The sequence below is a fragment of the Leptinotarsa decemlineata genome, unplaced genomic scaffold (genome assembly GCF_025532065.1).
Source record: "Leptinotarsa decemlineata unplaced genomic scaffold, Ldec_3_MD MMD2_P_RNA_scaffold_5, whole genome shotgun sequence".
Taxonomy (NCBI): Eukaryota; Metazoa; Arthropoda; class Insecta; order Coleoptera; family Chrysomelidae; genus Leptinotarsa; species Leptinotarsa decemlineata.
Window position 1 is genome coordinate 11829382 of NW_027412532.1, and position 20463 is coordinate 11849844.

General features: G+C 32.2%; 4 protein-coding genes across 4 annotated transcripts in view; 1 reads left to right on the forward strand and 3 right to left on the reverse strand.

Annotated features, from left to right (window-relative positions):
- The window catches only part of pico (ras-associated and pleckstrin homology domains-containing protein pico), a 477116-nt gene that overhangs the window by 276453 nt on the left and 180200 nt on the right, over positions 1-20463 (forward strand).
- Positions 2850-5146, reverse strand: LOC141479965 (uncharacterized). Its single transcript, XM_074169548.1, has 2 exons — positions 4536-5146; positions 2850-3385 (listed from the first exon to the last, which is right to left on the reverse strand). The coding sequence occupies exons 1-2, from the start codon at positions 4656-4658 to the stop codon at positions 2891-2893; spliced, it is 618 nt and encodes a 205-aa protein (XP_074025649.1). The 5' UTR covers positions 4659-5146; the 3' UTR covers positions 2850-2890.
- Positions 5915-6996, reverse strand: LOC111516020 (RNA-binding protein squid-like). Its single transcript, XM_023172208.2, has one exon. It carries the CDS (start codon positions 6994-6996, stop codon positions 5980-5982), a length of 1017 nt encoding a protein of 338 aa, XP_023027976.2. The 3' UTR covers positions 5915-5979.
- LOC111503813 (RNA-binding protein squid-like) lies at positions 17386-18952 on the reverse strand. The gene has a single exon (XM_023158226.2). It carries the CDS (start codon positions 18363-18365, stop codon positions 17466-17468), a length of 900 nt encoding a protein of 299 aa, XP_023013994.2. The 5' UTR covers positions 18366-18952; the 3' UTR covers positions 17386-17465.

Genomic DNA, 20463 nt, shown 5'->3' on the forward strand with positions numbered 1-20463 from the left:
AAATAATTTTTGGACATATCAAATATTGGTGAACAAACCCAAACACTCATATCAAAAAAAGTCTTCCATTAATGCAGGCTACCGTTTTTTCAACAGTCTGCCGCATGAAATAAAAACCGCAGGATCCCCGGGTGTTTTTAAGTGTAAACTTAAGGAACTCCAAGTCATAGAATGCTTTTACACTATTGAGAAATTTGAACCTTTTCTGTTTTGATATGATATCAAAGGATTTCATACTTAATCATTATTGTAATAACTTCGTATTGTTTCGTCTTGTTGTAATTTTTGTTTGTCAACTGAATTCCATGTAACCACTGAGTTGTCTTATCTATTGCTATCGATAGTTGAAACAATCAATAAAAATTTTTGTTTTTAATTATTATTTCAATCGACTTCTACGTTACATGTATAAACATTTCCATAGAACTTTATCTTCGGAGGTTTACAGTAATATGGCAAACTTTTCTAAATTTTTACTTGGTATAAATTATAATAGAACCTCAATGAGTAAAAAGTGCATTGGTGTAAGGACAAATGAATCTGTATACATAATTTAGTATTTTGTCATCAATGGCAATTCAAGCAGGTAAACACGAAGTATTACTAAAATAAAATGAATAGTGAATATTTTTCAACTTTTTAGGCAACGTAGGCCTGAGATCAGAAATACCAAAAATAACAGTGTACGATACTTTGAACTATGACATTTTTAAGACGACTTATTTCAGTTGAACTTTCATTTATCGCTGGCCAATGAACCCATATCCCATTTCTACTCATTTGAAAAATATAAATGGAAGAAAACTTACACATGTAATGATGAACTGTGCTTCCCTTTTTTACCCCAAGATGTGCATTACCCTTAGGAAACAAATCTGCACTGAACTCAAAAAAATTACCCATGTCGATTTGTATAATCAACCATTCATTTGTTTCATCGAATGTGGATGATATCACTGGAGAATCGAATAGTAACAAATTTATCGGTTCGTGATCATTGAACGTGAAACTTTAAGTTCGACAAAAACATAAAAAATGAAAGACATTCAACAATCTTAGCAGTTATTTGGCGGAATATTTGAAATGTCTAAATAAGAAAAATATTTTGAAATTGCCATGACCAGGCCAAAGTGAAACCAATTTTTGGGAAGTTAGTATAGTAGTAAGGTAATTGGAAAAAATTTTGGATATTAAAATGAGAAAAGACTGACTCAATATAAAACTAAAGTTCTCGTCACTATGTGGGAAAGTGAAAACTGTTTCTTTTATCCAAAAGTAGTAGATACGTATAAAGAAGCTGAGACCTTTCACGTCCCTACTAGAATTAATTCAGAGAGGATCCTCATAATTGTTGCGTCATTTCTAAATTTTTCAATGGATTGATTGATACGATTCAAAAACGAAAAAAACACAAAAATGAAATTTAAAAGACTGAAATCAGCAAAGTATTGGAAAATAACGAAAGTGTAACTACTTAACCCTTTTAGGTAATATAGGGAATATATTACATAAAATATCGAATATATAGAGACTTTGCGATAACTATTGAAAGTTCCCATAACAAAAATATACTTACAGCATCCAACGCTTTTTGATTTTTTTATTCATCTTTAGAAACAGTTTTCAAACACGTCAATACAGTTTCCAAAAAATGCTTGAAGATTCATTAGATTTACAAGAAAAATTGAAGATTATAAGATAAAATTCCAATCTAATAACAATTGACTAAAGTGTAAAGCCATGAGTATTTTACAAATTATAAATCATATAACTGACATATTATATCTATTCAAAGTTGAGTACAAGTTCAGGAAGTGACCACAAAAGTGGCTCTTTCTTCTTGAATAACTTTAAAAAATTGATCAATTTCATATAATGAATGTTTGCTTAATATTTTCTTAAAAAAAATTTTAACACAACTGAATGGCAAGTTACGAAATTTGACAGATAATGTAGTGTATAGTTTAGATCCTATATTATCTGTTCTTTTCAACCTATTAGCTGTAGGAACAAGGTTTGATTATTTTTTTGTATCCTGTTGGTGAATATCCTTGTGAGCAACTTCATTCACAAAGTTCTGATGAACAAGAAGCAGAATTTCATGAACAATAACTAAATATAGGGTCATTGTTTTAAGTTTTACAAATATTGGTGGACACTTTTCATTGTAATTGGCAGAGATTATTCTTCTTACTGCAGATTTTTGAATAACAAATAGGTAGACGTACCTTTGATGCATTACTACAAGAGATTATGCTATACCTAAAGGGTCCTGTAGACGGTCAAATTTGTTTGTCGAATTTGTTTGTCAAACTTCATGTTTTCATCAAACAAAAGCGCATACGATCAAACCAATAGATCAAATAAATTTGCCCATATTTCAGTTTTCTCCTTGACGTTCGTGTGTTGTTATCATCTTCTGTCGTATATAACAATGAGTGATAATACAGATAAGGCGTTTTTGGCATTGACACTAGCACTATGTATGAAGAAAAAGAAAAAAGGTCGTCGATGGTCTAGAGAATGGTTGAAATTACGGGATAAATATACGCACGAAAATTTGTTACGGGAAATAGTGCTCACAGAACCAAATGACTATGCAAACTTCCTGCGCATGGACCATAAAACATTTGAAGATTTATTAACATTGCTAAGTCCTTGCATAGCAAAACAAGATACCGTTATGCGTAAATCTATACCAGCTTCTCAAAGATTATCTATAACCTTGAGGTACCTGGCTAGTGGCGCCGATTTTGAAGACCTAAAATTTCAAGCCTGCATTGCACCTCGTACACTCAGCGGCATTATCATTGAAACTTGTGAGGCAATAAATGAAAAATTAAGCAATATTCAGGTAAGATTTTTATTTCAAAATTACAAAATATATAATTTAAAGAGAATAAAAATTGTTTATAAATTTGGCTGCTGTATCATCTTCAGTTTCTGTATTAGTTTCATTTGTTTGCGAGTCTGAAATATGAATCACCACAGGTTGCTCCGTATTGGACAGATATGATTGTTGTGAAATAGGAGATGGGCTGTACGGAGTAGGTGATGGAGTGTTCCAAGCGAGTGCTGGCTGAGACGGATTAATAACTACCGAATGTCGATGAAGGTTTCCTTCTTCTCCTTCAAAGAGTATTTCGTTTATAAATTTTTCTGCCAGTCTTCTTTGTTCTCCAGACATGCGCTCTAGCTTAAAGGCCCAGTTTCTTGCCATCACCTGATATTCATTTTCAGGTTTTTTGAAATGATCCCTGGCTAATGTCAATAAGTCCTGTTGCAAGTCCTCCTTTTTCTTCTTTTTTATTTGTACAGGACTAATAGATGCTGAAGGTGGCAAAGGTGATTGTGTTGATGTTGATGTTGATAGTTTTGACGATTCCTAGAAACCAAAACAATAAATATAAACATATTACATAATAATAATAATACATAATAATAAACATATTACATAATAATAATAAGTATTTTTATGTTTCAGATACCCAAAACACAAGAAAGTTGGAAAATATTGGCACGACAATTTGGAAATTCATGGAACTTTGATAATTGCATCGGAGCTGTAGACGGAAAGCATATCACGTTACAAAAACCTGAGCATTCCGGTTCCTATTATTATAATTATAAGGGAACACACAGCATAGTGCTTATGGCCATAGCTAATGCAAATTATGAATTTATCATGATTGATGTCGGTACAAATGGTAGAGTGTCAGATGGAGGAGTACTTAAAAATACAAAATTTTGGAATATGTTTGAGAACAACCAGTTGCAGATTCCAGAGCCACAGGAATTGCCAAACTTTAATAAAAAAATGCCATTTGTATTTGTAGGCGATGAAGCTTTCCAGCTTCTTCCAAATTTTATGAAGCCCTACAATAAGCAGGTTTTAAATGACAACAGAAGGATTTTCAATTATCGTTTATCCCGTGCTCGGCGAATAATTGAAAATGTATTCGGCATTCTTGCGAGTCGTTTTAAGATTCTCCAAAAACCCATCAAATTATGTCCTACAAAAGCTAAAATTGTAGTAATGGCGTGTTGTCATTTACACAATTTACTAATGAAACAAAAAAACTACATTAGGAATGGAGAATTAGACATGGAAGATTGTGTTACAGGGACTGTCATACAAGGATCTTGGAGAAATGAGTCAAATCAATTGTTGAATATCGAACGTGCACGGGCTGGAAATAGCGCTACATTAGCAAAAGAAGTGAGAGATGATTTTTGTGAATATTTTAATTCAACGGGTGCTATTCCATGGCAAAACAAATGTTTAGAATAGGTACCTAATCGTATTTGCTGTACTTGTGAAAATAAAAAATATTTATTAATTGGTTAAGTTAAAATATTATTATTGGTTAGGTTAAAATATTATGTTGTACCTATTTGTAACAAGTTGTTTATAAAAATATTCTTTTGAAAATGAATTCTTATTTGAAAATGAAAAAATTTCAAATGTTTAGAGTGGGTAACTGTATATGTTGTACTTGTAGAATTAAAATAAAATAAACATTGTTACTATTTACCGTTTGTCCTGTTATTGAACTGATCCCCGATTCTTCCTCCACTTGGTCTTGTAGAAATTCAAGCTCTTTGTAGTACCATAATGAAGGTACATAGAGTTCATCAGTACCAGATCCAGAAAGCATAGATTTCTTCACCTTATTATTTTCACGCTTGAAAGTTGTTCGTAAAATATTATTTTTTTTTTAACATCTTCTTCAGTGATGTTCCCGCGAGACACTTTCAATAACTCCGTCATTTTTTTGATCGCATTCATTCTCTTGTGTTTATCCATATAGTCTTTTGATTTTATTCTCCACAGCATCGGCATGTCGCGATATACGGAGATAAATTCCAAAAGACATTCTTTTTCTGACATGTTGCCGTTATTGATTGTCGCAGTTGTGTTCTCCATGGTATCAAGGCAATAACTGAGATCTTATTTGACAAACACCATTGCACACTATCAAACAGGTTTGCCAAACACACCGTCAATCAAAATTTCCATCAAACAGGTCAAACATTTACATTGTTTGACAAACACGTCAAACAAGCTCGCACACTTTCAAAAAATTTGACAAACACGTTTGTCAAACGAATATTTGACAAATAATTTGATCGTTTACAGGGCCCTTAAGGACTGAATGAATAGTCAGATTAGGGAATGAAAATTAAGATTTCATAATGTAGGTATACATAAACTTAGAAATATTTTTGAAAACACTTATTTTTCAAATCAGGCAAAATGAAATATTCATATGAATAATTTGACTTATCTAATCATGCGAAACGTACTCGCAAAAAGTGTCAAACAAGAATTATATTACCTTCAGAACTCTCATGAATATCTTCCTTCTTAATCACATATCGACTTGGAACTGAAAGTTAGTGAAAGTTTAATACCTCTTATCAAATTTGAACATAGCATGTCTCAAAAATCACCATACAAATTTTATTAAGAACCCTCATCATCTTGAATTTAAGATAGTGGCAATTCTTTTGAATGAAAATATAAGGAGATGCACTAATAGAGGTATTATGGCTACTATAAACATATATATGAACATGAATTAGATTTTTTGGGAAAGAAAGTTTTTGGCTTTCTACTACTCCGTCTGATACAAAAAAAGGGATGAGAGAATCTTCCAAAGAAAGGAAGGAAGTAATCAATTTGAAACTCTATACATGATTGTGTAGATCATGCAAAGAAGTAACTTTCAGACACAAACTGAAAGAAAGTCCTCCTGAAACAGCTACTTTCATATAAACATTGAATTAGTAGAAAGCCAAAAACTTTCTTTCCCAAAAAATTAATTACTTCTAAAAATATAACCCCTTCAATTCAAATGAATTAGATATAGAGAAAAATTCAGATTTCAGAATATAAAATTTAATCACACAATCACAGAAAATTTACATAAGTAAAATAAATTAAATAGCATTTTAGCGAAATACTGGAAATATCCTTCAGTACGGTTGGTACCTTTGGCCATAGCCCCCAAAAGCAGCTCCTCCATAGTAGTCAAAAGCTGGTCCGTATCCACCGGCATTTTCATAGCCGCTGCCAAACCCTTGTTGGCTATGATCAAAACCCGGTCCTCCAAAACCCCCTCTGCCACCTCGACCTTCCCGTATACCACCGCGTCCTCTTTGCATACCACCGCGGCCTACTTGCATACCACCGCGGCCTACTTGCATACCACCGCGGCCTACTTGCATACCACCGCGGCCTACTTGCATACCACCTCGCGCTCCTCGTCCTCTCATCATAGGTCCACTCATTTGATTAGAATTGGCTCTCTTCACATCGACTTCTTTACCCTTAATTGTTTGTTTCGGATTTTTAATCAAGTCTCTAACTACTTGTTCGGATTCGAAAATTATGAAACAAAATCCTTTTCTTTGGTTCTTTACCTTGTCGAACGGCATCTGAGTGTCCGCTATGGTTCCAAACTGCGCGAAATGAGATTTGATGTCGTCATCGGTGAGATCAGCCGTTAATCCACCAACAAAGATTTTGCCCTGTCTACCCTTCGCCTTTTTGGGGTCAACTTTTTTGCCGTTGATAATATGATCGCCGGCTACTTCAACTTTGCTCAGTGCTTCAACCGATTTGAACACGATGAAAGCGAAGCCTCTTGACCGTCCCGTAACGGGATCTGTTGTGATTTTTATATTTTCAATCTCACCGTACTGTCCAAAGTGCTCACGTAATTCTTTTTCACCGGTTTGGAAATGCATTCCTCCGACGAATAATTTTCTGGCGTCAGCATTACCACCATCGACTGTTGAAGGGTCACTGGAAGCAGGAATATCTGAACTAACAGAAGCAGGAATATCTGCGCTAACAGAAGCAATATCTGCGCTAACAGAAGCAATATCTGCGCTAACAGGAGCAGGAATATCTGAGCCACTAGTATCACATTGGAAATCGCAGTTTTGTTGAACTTGTTCAACGGAAGACATATTTTGTTCGGCATCCATGGTCTAAGATTATGTTGGAGAAATACTTGACTGTGAACTGTAAACTTAACTTCACGTGAGACTGGATAAGATAAACTGAACACTACAATGAAAATATAATAAAGTTTCCTGCTTTATACGAAATAAAACAAGTAAATCATCAAGTATACCAACTTAAATTGTTATAGATAATCCCCATTTGCCTACGGTCAGGAATACCAACCCGTACGGTTTACAAATTCACAATTTTCGATTATTTATATGTTAGTTGTGATTTGAGGACATACTTCCCAGAAATTTTTCACCTCGTTATTTGCTATCTTTTCTCGAAACATTTTGATCGAGTGAAGCGAGCGAAGAATTTTTGGTGACAATGACAGATTCAGAATGAAAGTAATGCGAATTTGACCTACCTGTTATATCCGAACTTATGATGTAACTCGTATTCGACAATTATAGTTCTAATGGGTATGTGTTACAGACGGTAGCTTCAAGAATAACCCCATTCAAATATCATTCGAGAAATGACGTAGTTTGTTTCTTTTTCGAATACCAATAATTTCAAAAATTGTACCTATGCTCCTGTGGATTTTTGTACTTTCGACTATTCTTTCTTATTGAGGTTTTTCTCTACTTCGCTAGCGCTAGACTTGTGGAAACACAACACAGATTCTGTTTTGTAAAACTCGTATAGATTTTTCTAATGACGTGAGAAGGCATAGAAAATAAAGTAAATTTAGAGGCGAATGATTTTTTTTGAGAAAAAATATGTTTAGCTGAAAGTCTGTATACTGATAACTGAAAAAAAGGTTCATCTTCGATAGGATACGATATGGATGTACATTTATTGATGTACTGACAATATACTGTCGAGTTATCAAATAAGTTAATATAATATGAACATTTGTACTCTCACCGTATTTGTGTTTATTCGTATGATTTGAGAAAAATCAAGCATCAAATACAAAACTTGCAACTCAATTATATATGAATACTTCACCAAATACAAGTAGACCAAAATACCAAAGTCGTCAGATCAATTTAGCAGAGCTATTATCTTGACAATAATCATGAAATCGATTCTTCACATTCTAACGACAGAGCACAGATTTTATTAAGCAATTAAATTGTGACATGCCCTTGTTGCCATTCTGATACCTGGATATCTACGTCTGACTTTCCTCAATTTTTCGGATTAAAAACAAAAATATTGTCACAGGGTAAAGAACGCGTTGTTTATTGATATAATTATCTAACGTTTTAATGTTGTAATCGAGCGCTCATTTTCAATGCGAATAGTCAAGACTAGCATATGTGTAGTATATACGAAGTCAATTCGAATTGCATCAAAACTAAATAGTTACCGAACGTCGACAGTTTTTTGGCATGACATGGGCGGCGTGGTATAATACCAAGTCTTATCATTATTTTCATGTGGAAGGTTTTATAGTGTATTAACTAGTGAATTTATCAGACCCGGTAACTTCGTATAGCCTATTAAAGAATATTTACAATACAACCATAAACAACGAAAAATAAAATGAACAAAAAAAAACTAATTCTAATTACCTACTTCAAGTACATGTTTGCAATTCTAATAATGTTATGGAGGTTATTGGAGAATATATCACAATGGGAACATATGCTATTGAAATTCATACACATAACATATATTGGATAATGAAGCATAATGTTAATTCTTGCTCTGAGAGGTCTAAACATTGATTGAGATCGTGAAGCTGGCCGTGGTACATTGAAGTTAATTTCTTCCAGAATTTTAGGACAGTCAACTCTCTCATTCACTAATTTGGATAAAAATATGAGCGACGCATATTTTCTGCAATGCTATAAACTAAAAAGTTTCAAAAGTTAATGTATAATCAGTAATGATACTGATACTTATCTCAGGGTAAGAACCATCTATTCTGAAAATTAGAAATTTATAAAACTTTCTTTAAACTCTTTCAATGTCTATGTTATGAATCTCATAGAATGGACTCCAGACGATACTTGCATATTCTATCTTCGAACGTACGTAGGTGAAGTACAACAGCTTCATGGTTTTAATATTATTAAAGTTTCTGCAATTTCTAACAATGAAGCCATAAGCTCTCAAAGATTCTGAAACTTTTTGTGAAATATATCTACCAAATGTTGATTTATGGTTGAATATTGAAAATTGTTGTCAAGAATCGGACCCATTTTGAATTGAATAGGCGTAAATTAACGATTTTTTTGAATTTCGTAAAAATGCTGACCAAAAACTAACGAAATTTCTCTTCGAATGATACCACGAATTGAGGTCCTCTCCAGAAAGGATACTGGTATTTGAGATTGAAAGGGACCTTCAAGACTGAACTCAATTTCCTGAACATTAAATTTTTTGATGTTTTTGCCATTGAAATTCAAAATGTAGTAGGATGTATAGTATAGATTACATATATATGCTACTGCATATGAGAGCGTTTCAAATGACTGGTTCACATGTTTCCAAACGTGTTATTGTTGAAATAACCACGAGAACTCATTAAATTTTCATCATCTAGAAAAATTTGCGACTGTTTCAGACGAATACATAACAAGTTGCACAATATTTATGAAAACTCGAAGATCATAGACAAGATATACCTAGTTGTTTGTAACATAGTCGAAATCTATTGACAATAGATGATTTTTTAAGGAGAAATTTCAGTTGATGAAAAATTGGCGATTTTTTTTTCTGGTAAATTGTTACTCTATTTTCAAACTATCATTAAACAGTATAAGAAATATTTTTTATCGTGATGGCAGGTTTCGATGCAGAATTATGGTATAACATTATTTCGCGGAACCCTATTTCCAACAATATATGAAAAGTTCCAATCATATTCTTCAGACGGCATTTTTTGTGTAGGACTCAATATTTTATAATGTTCTTTTTGGGTTTATAACCTTTTACAATCTGAAAAGTTACCGCTCAACTGACTTTTGTCAGAAGAAATTAGAACTATCAGTTTGAGGCGAGATTTTCGTAGTGAATTTCAGGTTTTGAAAACGGAAAAGAATTGTTTTCCAAAACTATTTAATTTTTTCAATTATTTTTTTCAATGTGTAGGCAAAATTTATAAATACAAGTTACTGACTAGTTGGACTTTCCAGTAGTTTATATTACACAGTAATTTTACAGGGTGAACTTTTCAGTAGCTTCAATATTGTCAGACTATGGAAGGTTATGAACCCAAAAAAAACAGTATACAATTCCAATCGTAGTTACGAATTTCCATGAGTCGATATTTTTCAATGAAATTTCCTTTACTTCACGTACGGAGGTCATTGGTATCTGGACTTTTACTTATGTTATGGCTAAATCAAATTAGTAAATTTTATTCAGGTAAGCATAATGTACAATATGAATTTAAAATTAAAACAAGATAACTTGACAAACTAGAAGAAAAAAAGGAAAGAACTACTGGAAACTGTTAGTCCAGGCTGAGCTACCTAAGCTATGCTTGTGTTGTAGACATCAACCTGGGTTACATTGATTATTCACTTAATGAGTGGTGAGTAGAAAGAAGGAATTAAAAAAAAGTTAAATTTATTCTGAGGGAGAGAGAATATGGTTATTTGTTTGTATTTTGTTTTCTTATTATTATTCGAGTTCATATACGGTTTTCAGTTTGTTATAATTTTGGTTCACATATTCTTTCAGTTTTGATTTCATTTTACGTTTATTAGGAATGACTCTGATTTCTAAAGGGACTAGGTTTAACAATTTTGGACCAAAGTATGATATACATTTTTCTGTGTGTTAGTCTACAAAGGGAAACATTTGTTTTCTGCTCAGATTTAGTACGTGTGTTGTGAGTATGACTTATCTGAGTGATGGAGGTATTTTGCATCCATATTAAGCATTGATAGGTATAGAGTTTTACATCAAATAAGCCAGTTTCTTTGTAAAGGTCTTCAGTTGAGTACCTTCTATTTTACTTAAAAATTATTTTTATTATGGTATTGTGCATAACCTGTAGACCGTGTAATAATGTTTTACTGAGACCAACCCATATAATGATACAGTGCCTCAATGAAGATTCAGCGACTGAGTTGTAAATCGTAAGTAAAAGATTTTTATTATTCAGATTTCTGATTGGATAGAATTTATAAAGTAACTTATTGAGTCTCTTAACTGTGTTATCAATGTGTTCTTCCCGTCGCAGGTGTTGGTCCGCATATACGCCCAAATAATTCATGTTGTCAACTTTTTTAATTATTGGACATGAACACTGCGTTGGGGTTCGGCATAGATACTTATGAACAATGAGAGTGTTATTTAAGGGTTGCTCTTTTTTTGTTGTGGTGAATGCAATGAACTTATTTTTTCCCACATTCAGACTCAGGAGGCTCATATTCAACCAAGAGACTACATATTTGAGCCCTGTTTCAGCTTTCTCATAGACTTCATCCCAGGAATCACCTTCAAATAAAAGTGCTGTATCGTCTGCGTAAGATATTATTCTGCCATTGATATTATGAAGTTTATGAAAATTGTTAGTATAGATCTAAAATAAAATAGGACCCAGCACTGTCCCCTGAGGCAAGCCCATGTTGACAGGTAGTGGATCGCTGAGGGTACTGTTTATTTTAACTTTTTGATTTCTATCAGATATATAGTTTTTGAATAAGTCTAAAGTAATACCTCTAACTCCTACAGTTTCTAAACGGTCCAGAAGAATTTGATGGTTCACAGTATCAAAAGCTTTATCCAGATCCAGAAATACTGCCAAACTTTTTTTTTGTCATTGAAATTTTACCAAACACTGTTAACCAATTGAAAGATTGCATTTTCGGTTGACATATGTTCTCTGAAAGCAAACTGACCTTCAAATAAAATATTATTTTGTTTTAAAAAATCAACTAGTCGATTTCTCAAGCACTTTTCAAAAATCTTGGCAAAGTTATTGATGATGGTTATTGGTCTGTAATTTGTTGCAAGTTTTCTGTCACGTGATTTGAATACTGGGGTGGTTATCGATTCTTTGAAAGCGGCTGGTATGTTTCCTTTCATGAAGCATAAATTAATGATATGACAGAGAGGACTCAATAGAAGTAAATGATGTATTTTTATAAACTAGATCGATATGCTATCAGGACCTGAAGAGCTGTAGTTTTTCAAAGTAGATATCTTAATGACTTCATTTTTTATCACTGTGTTCAGAAAAAGGGACTTTGTGATATTGGATTCAATTTTTGGTATAATGTTATGTTTATCGATTTTTTTTCCATATGTTGTCCTATACCTGCAAAGCAAGTATTGAAGTAATTTAATTTTTTATATATCATTAACAATTTTTTGAATATTTTATCCTGCGATTAATACGTATATCTGAAATTCTCCTAACTGTGAGATTTGACGAATGTCTGCCAGTAAAAACTACTTCTCTGACTGATACCAAGACGAATGATCCCTGTTTTTTCACTAGTAATACCACTAGAGGTCAAATTATTTCCGTAAAAATTTTTCGAGCTCATGACTATTTTGAAAATTTTCTAAAAATATTCATAAGCGAGAAAAAAAAACCGGATATTAATTTGGCCTCGCGTGGTATACTACAATTTATCAAAGTTTTGAGAAAGTTTAAATATCAAACTGTTAATCTTCCTCGATTTTCATTTGATGAGAGAAGAGCTCTAAATTTTTTCGTGGGTTTTTAGGAGTTGCTTTTAGTTTATTAGGGATAATTCAATTTGTTATTTTGATTTGGGTTAGCTGTTATAAAACGAATTGTATATTCAGAAAAATAATATTTCTTTTTCTATTTTTTCTCTTCAATGCTTGAAATTTACAGCCTGTTTCTCTTAACGGTATTCGCATCCTAATTTGATTTGAAAAACAGAAATGGTCAGGGGTCAAATTTCGATTTTGTTTTCAACTTATACAAACTGCATGAAAATTGGTGCTGCTGAATTTCCAGTGTACTTTTTGTAAAAACTTTTAGAAGGACTCTAACATATTCGACATTCTTTCTGCTAATATTATTTTAAAATTTCTTTGAACTACAATAAAAATAGGTATAATCCCTTATTGCTTAAGATAATTACTTCACTGACAGAAAGTTCTGCACAGTTCATGGAATTGTTAATGCCAAGGGATTATATTCCTGACCTGACCAATTTCCAACCAGGGGTTAATCCGGGATTTGGTTTTAAGGGGGTTCGATATCCCTTAATATTCTTTGAAAAGCTGAAATTTGGGAAACTTTAATTCTTGCTCTTCAATCCCAATACATTTGAATATCCCAGAAGAAAGGTCTTGTTTGTTGAAAATTATTGAAAAACCATCGACGATAAAAATATTTTATTAAAAGAAAATTTCTCGTCGAGAAAGTACATCTAGAGATACAAAAATCATACAAGAAAAACTTTTAAGTTCATTTCTCGTAAAATGAGCCTGTTGAGAACTTTTTTTTTAGAGCTCAACCCTAGGAAGTTATCAACTCGTTGAATTTTTGTGGAATTTGAATAATTCAAGATTCAAGCAATAACAAAATTTACGAAATTTGACGCATTTTCATAAAAATTAGAACGTACAATTTAATTGCATACTTTTGTTTTTATTTTAGAGAATCAATGCGCAAAACACATCTACGGATCCGGAAAGAATGGTATTGGCTTTCTACGTCTGCGTATTCTCCCGTTTTAGTATCTACAGATCAGTTATGTAACTTTTCCCACAAAAAAGTCAATATGTCATGATAATTAAAAATATTCATATTCATAGTCAAAATAATGTTGAAATCTTCATTTCAATTATCGGATTATTCAAGAGAAAATTGAAATTAATGAAGTAGAGAAGAATCTTTTCTTCTGGCATGTTTTCAAAAGATATCGGAAAAGAGTTTGACTACCTTTCTAGATCGTCATTTTTTATTTTGTAAGATCCTATTCAGGATAATTCAATACCTGAATGACAGTTTTCTAAACTTTACCTGAACTAGTAGTTGGATTTTGTAATTTCCTCACGATTCAAATCTCCCAAACAACATTTTTGTCTAATTTACAGTTCTTCTCGCAACCAATAGTTTTTTAACTTGATTTGGTAAAGAGACATGACGATGAAGGAGGATTATTTTAAAATTTGTGAAGCATATACCGAATTCATAAAAAAATATTGATATTAAATTTCTAATTATATTCAGTGCAAATGTATCGAATATAATCGACTTTTCTTTTATTTATCTTAATTTAGAGATTTTTGCACGTAACTCATTATGAGTATTACAATATTTAAAGCGGTCTTTGCTATTATCATCTTGTATTTTTTTATGGAGACACGAAATCTTTGTTTATTATTTTACTTTCCATTACTTTTTAAAAATATCAATTTTTATGGTAAACTACACCATCACATATTTGGTTCGACTCGAAGAAAAATATAGCAACTTTTTCAGTACGATCAGAATTTGTTCATTGGTTATTTCAAATTTGTATCCTACGAGAATATCCAAAGGAAATATTTTGATTCGAGTTCTCATTAAAATTGAGGTGTCCTACTGAAAAAAAACCATTGCAAGTCGATTTTAAATTTATTTTTTCGCTATTCTCTATCCTGTACATAACTGACAGGTTTCAGTGAATTAAAAGGAGTATATTTATAGACACATGAGGTTTTTTTCGGAAGGAGAAAAAAAGCAATTGAGTTCAAAATATACTGTTTACAAATATGTGTAGATCATGCATAGAAGTTGCGTTCAGATACCAACTGAAAGAAGAAGACCACCTGTAACAACTACTTTCACAGGAACATTGAATTACACTAAAAAAAAAAAGTACTTTCGAAACAATCGTCACATTTCATCTATAATACCTATATCTACATAAGCCACTTACCAAATAGCTTCTCAAGCCGTTCCTTATCCCTAAGATGCGACGCTGGCTTGGTACCTTTTGCACAAGGAAACAAATATATAATTGAGACTGGAATTTTTTTTTATTCCATTTGGAGAGATGAGAGTTCACAATTTTCATGTGTAGAAACGAGTTGCTTTTATGTTAAAAGTGATAATTCACGATGTTATTTTTATTTCAGTTGAATGACCCAAAATGAAAGAAATATGTTCACTACATTTTTTTGAACTCTATGAACGAAAATATCTTGAAAATTATAGCGTCTCCTGCGATAACAGCTCTTTACAGAAGTGTCTTGTCAATTTGAGAATCGAGATGGAGCCTCTATTTTGAAATGTATTCAACATATGCAGAGATCGATCAATCTTCAAACTATTTAATAATTTGAATCTGCTCTTGTTTTTTGGATTCAGTTTTAAATATTAGTATATACTTTGAAGTCGTTTTTGACAACAATTTATTTTTTAGTGAAAATGAGTTGGATGAAGTTTCGTCATTTTCAATACTTTTTATCGAGCTTAGTTTGTGAAGTAAATTTTTATGTGTGGAAATTCAAGAAGTAGAGATTAGTATAGGTATACTCGTATATGTATAATCAGTTCGTCTCGAAAATAAAATACTTTTCGATTATGCACAGAATTTGATTGACCAGTCACATTTCGAATGCAATAAAAAATTTCGAATGAGATTTGTTTATTCATGTTATCTTTCAATTATGAAGTGCTTTACTCAAAGAAAATAGCTGAAAATGGATTTGCGAATATTTTTATTCGCGTTTCTTTATGCCGTGTATGAATGTTTAATATTCAAATTGGGTAAACACGGTTGAATAAGTTTCAATAATAACTTGAAAAATACAAATGTTCAAACTGCTGGCGAATATCGAAACGTAAATCCTCAAATCTAATTGGGAAATGTGGTAAATGAGAAAAATGATGTAAGATCCAATGAAGAATGTATAGAGCATTTTCAATAAAAACTAGTGGATGTTCGCATAGTAAAAATACATCTCCAACTAGCCACTTTTTTTGTCTGTAAAAATATTCACACATATGACTGCCATCTTCAGAGTTATCGTATTAGTTTATGCATTGATAAAAACTGAGAAATGTGTACAACGTAGTATCGATTCCCTTATACTTTGCGATAGAATGAAATATTCATATCGTAACACTATTCAAAATCGCTATATTTAAATAATCTGAACTGTTCATTCAATAGGAATTCTTTCAGAAAATTCTTTTATAATCATCGATTTCGAACTGAACGTTATCGACTGTTTGATACTTATTATTGAATTTAACATTCTTGAAAATAGTGATGAATCTTTTGAATGAAAATGTAAAGAGCTGTAATAGTAAAGGTCGTATGGATACTATATACACCCAAACGAACATTAAGTAGATATAAAAAGATATAGATTTTTCATGGACTAGAACATTTAATGATAATGAATTTCAGAGAAAAGATACATATACGTACACTACAATTTATATTAAGAACCCTGAGATTGTTGAATATAGTGGTAATTCTTTTGAAGGAAAATATAAAGAGCTGTAATAGTAAATGTAGCTTGGTTACTCTAAACACTTATCTGAACATGAAAAAGATATTGGTTTTCTACAGAATAGAACATTTAATCATAATACATTTAAGAAAAGATGCATATACATTGGATTTGAGTATAGCATGTCTTTAAAACCACACTACAATTTATATTAAGAACCCTTTCATTGTTGAATATAGTGATAAATCTTTTGAATAAAAATATGAAGAGCTGTAATAGTAAATTAAACACTTATATGAACATGAAAAAGATATTAGTTTTCTACAGAATTTAACATTTAATCATAATAAATTTAAGAAAAGATACATATACATTGGATTTGAGTATAGCATGTCTTAAAAATCACACTACAATTTATATTAAGAACCCTCACATTGTTGGATATAGTGATGAATGTTTTGAATGAAAATATAAAGAGCTGTAATACTAAAGGTAGTATGGTTACTTTAAACACTTATATGAACATGAAAAAGATATTGGTTTTCTACAGAACAGAACAATAGAATAAATTTAAGAAAAGATACATATACATTGGATTTGAGTTTAGCATGCCTTAAAAACCACAATACAATTTATATTAAGAACCCTCACATTGTTGAATATAGTGATAAAACTTTTGAATGAACATATAAAGAGCTTCAATAGTAAAGGTAGTATGGTTACTTTAAACACTACTATGAACATGAAAAAGATATTGGTTCTCTACAAAATAGAACATTTAATCATAATGAATTTAAGAAGAGATACATATACATTGTATTTCAGTTTAGCATGTCTTAAAAACTACAATACAATTTATACTAAGAACCCTCACATTGTTGAATATAGTGATAAATCTTGTGAATGAAAATATAAAGAGCTCTAATAGAAAAGGTAGTATGGTTACTATAAACACCTATACCAAGATGAAATAGATATAAAAGAGTTGTTATAGAATAGAACATTTAATCACAATAAACTTCATAGAAAAGATACATAAACAATATAGAGTAAATAACAATCAGAGATAGACAGCTCAAACGAGAAATGTCAAAGGTTTCCTTTAGTACGGTTGGTACCTTTGGCCGTAGCCTCCAAAAGCAGCACCTCCATAGTAGTCATAACCTTGTCCGTATCCACCGGCATTTCCATAGCCGTTATCGAATCCCTGTTGGCCAGGGACTCCCGGTCCTCCAAAACCCCCTCTGCCACCTCGACCTCCGCGCACACCACCGCGGCCTACTTGCACACCACCGCGACCTCTTTGCACACCACCGCGACCTCTTTGGACACCACCTCGGGCTCCTCGTCCCCCCATCATTGGTCCACTCATTTGGTTGGAATCAGAGTTGGCTCGTTTTACATCGACTTCTTTCCCCTTAATCATTTGTTTGGGATTCTTAATCAAATCTCTTACAACTTTTTCAGATTCGAAGGTTATGAAACAGAAACCTTTCCGTTGGTTTTTCACCTTATCGAACGGCATCTGAGTTTCTGCTATGGTTCCGTACTGTGCGAAATGACATTTGATGTCGTCATCAGTAAGCTCAGCCGTTAATCCACCAACGAAGATTTTGCCCTGCCTACCCTTTGCTTTTTTGGGGTCAACTTTTTTTCCGTTGATGATATGATCGCCAGCTGATTCAATTTTGCTCAATGCTTCAACCGATTTGAAAACGATGAAAGCGAAACCTCTTGACCGTTCAGTAATTGGATCTGTTTTTATTTTGATGTGTTCGATCTCACCATACTGTCCAAAGTGTTCCCTCAATTCTTTCTCACCGGTTTGGAAATGCATTCCTCCAACGAATAACTTTCTGTCATCAGCACTACTATTATCGACTGCCGCTGGAGCGTCACTGGAAGCAGGCATATCTACGCCACCGTTATCACTTTGGAAATCACAATTTTGTTGAACTTGTTCAACTTGTTCAACTGAAGACATATCTTGTCCGGCTTCCATGGTCGAAGATTATGTTGGAGAAATACTTGACTGTAAACTATTAACTCAACTTCACCTGGGACTGGCCAAGATAAACTGACTCCTACTATGAAAATGTTGAAAAGTTGCCTCCTTTATAGGAAACACCCCACTCACATATCAGGTAAATAATCAAACGTACCAACTTCAAAAGTTTTGGATAATCCTTTATTGCCTGGGTTGATTACATCTCTGGCAAAATATTCTGTGATTATACGGTTGTCGAAATTGTTAATGATGAATTTCAACCAGGGGCGAGTCAAAGACTTTGTTTGAGGAGTTTTATGTGCAAAAATTATGTCGCAGATTGATTGAAAAATGTGGACATTCAGGTTTTTGTTTAAAAAATACCGTCTTAACTGATGAAATATAGTGGATTTCATTGTCGTTCGAACTCATTTCGTACATTGTCAAAGAAACCTTTTTCTTGGTTTTTAATGTTTTTTCGAAGTTTGGGCTGTTTTAACCATCAGAAATTGAAATAAAGAAAAGTATACAAGTTGAAAAATCAAACTTTTCATAACCACGCATTGTAAGACTGAGTTGTCTTATCTATTGTTATCGATAGGTGAAAGTATCAATGGAAATGTTTGTTTTTTATTTTTTATTTTTATCGACTTCTAACTTAATTTCATACTCGGTATACATTATAATAGAACATAAATGAGTAAAACGTGCGTTAATGTGAGGACAAATAAGTCTGTACACATAATTCGGTATTTTGTCATCAATGGTGATGCAAGCAGATAAATACGAAGTATTACTAAAACAAAATGTGAATATTTTTTTTCAACTTTGTAGACAACTTTAAGTTATAGGGATTTCAAATCATTTTATATAGTAGACAATGGAAGTCCGAACTAGTGAAATTCGTTAAGTTATAGGTTAGGTTATTTTTGAATAAGAACATTTTCTATTCAATATTGTGGGTTATGTTAGGTTAAAGATTAGGTTAGTTTTTTGTAAGAGTTTCAAAAAATGGGCAGTCCAAGTCTGTAGAAAATGTGATTTGAAATAGTTTATGAAAAAATCTGTGCAACAGTGGCATAATATCATCTGTCACTGATTCAGTGCATTTGTTAAGGTAGTGACTATATTAAAATAACAGAGGTAAAAGGAGCCATAGTACAATTCCATAATAGTAGGCACTAAATTCTCAGAAATATTGCATTGAAACGAACATATTGTTGTCACGGTTGTGATTCTCTTTATTTTATTATCATTTTTCCTAGTCTGTTTAGTATAATTGCCGTACGCCACTGCAAGAGACAGATTAAGGCAATAACGTCAGTAAATTTAGTGCCTACTATTTTGGACTTATAGTATAACTCACCTTAATTTTTGCATTTCGATTGTACCCTGAAATATGACAAGACTCTCAAGTGGTGATAAATTTTGGCTTGGATATTGAGAACGTGTTAAATTTGATTTCTGTTCAGTTTTACAAATATGATCTAAGTCAATAATTGGTTGATAATGTACAAATTTTAGTCTCGGAAATTAATTTTCAAAAAATTAACTTAGATTGAAATGTCATCAAATAAGATTCCAATACGAATTATTCCACGAAAGACATTGAAAGTATGAGTCTAATAAATACATATTCTGTCAAACATTTTCTGTCGAAATTCATCCGTCATTAACAATGTCTGACGACCTATTGATTTTAACGCTGAATATTCAGTTTCATGTAATCTCCTCAGTTTATCATACAATGTGTGTACATGTGTTTTTGAACAATTTTATTCATGACATGCATCCTCCATGGTACATTTATAATAATATAATTGTAACCTAACTTTTGTAAGTGATAACATTTTTTTGCACAATTCTTTCAAATAAATCAATAATTGTACAGTTTCCAATGAAGAGACAATAAAAGCCTCGAAAACGTGAACAAAAAAAGACTTCCACAATATTTCTGATATAACCACTGTTGAAAATTCTGGTTAGTATCGAGTAGAAAGTGGTTATTTATGGAAAATACTCTTATCCTGAAGTTTTGTTGTACATTAACAGTAACCGCGTGAATTTGGATGTTTTCAGATGAATTTAAAAAACAATTTGTTGAATGAAAATA

Excerpts from the sequence above, each read along its gene's own strand:
- LOC141479965 (XM_074169548.1), bottom strand. The coding sequence starts at position 4,658 with ATGCTTTCTGGATCTGGTACTGATGAACTCTATGTACCTTCATTATGG. Across the intron at positions 3,386-4,535 it reads GTTCAATAACAGGACAAACG|GAATCGTCAAAACTATCAAC; the intron begins GTAAATAGTAAC and ends TTTGGTTTCTAG.
- LOC111516020 (XM_023172208.2), bottom strand. The coding sequence starts at position 6,996 with ATGGATGCCGAACAAAATATGTCTTCCGTTGAACAAGTTCAACAAAAC.
- LOC111503813 (XM_023158226.2), bottom strand. The coding sequence starts at position 18,365 with ATGGAAGCCGGACAAGATATGTCTTCAGTTGAACAAGTTGAACAAGTT.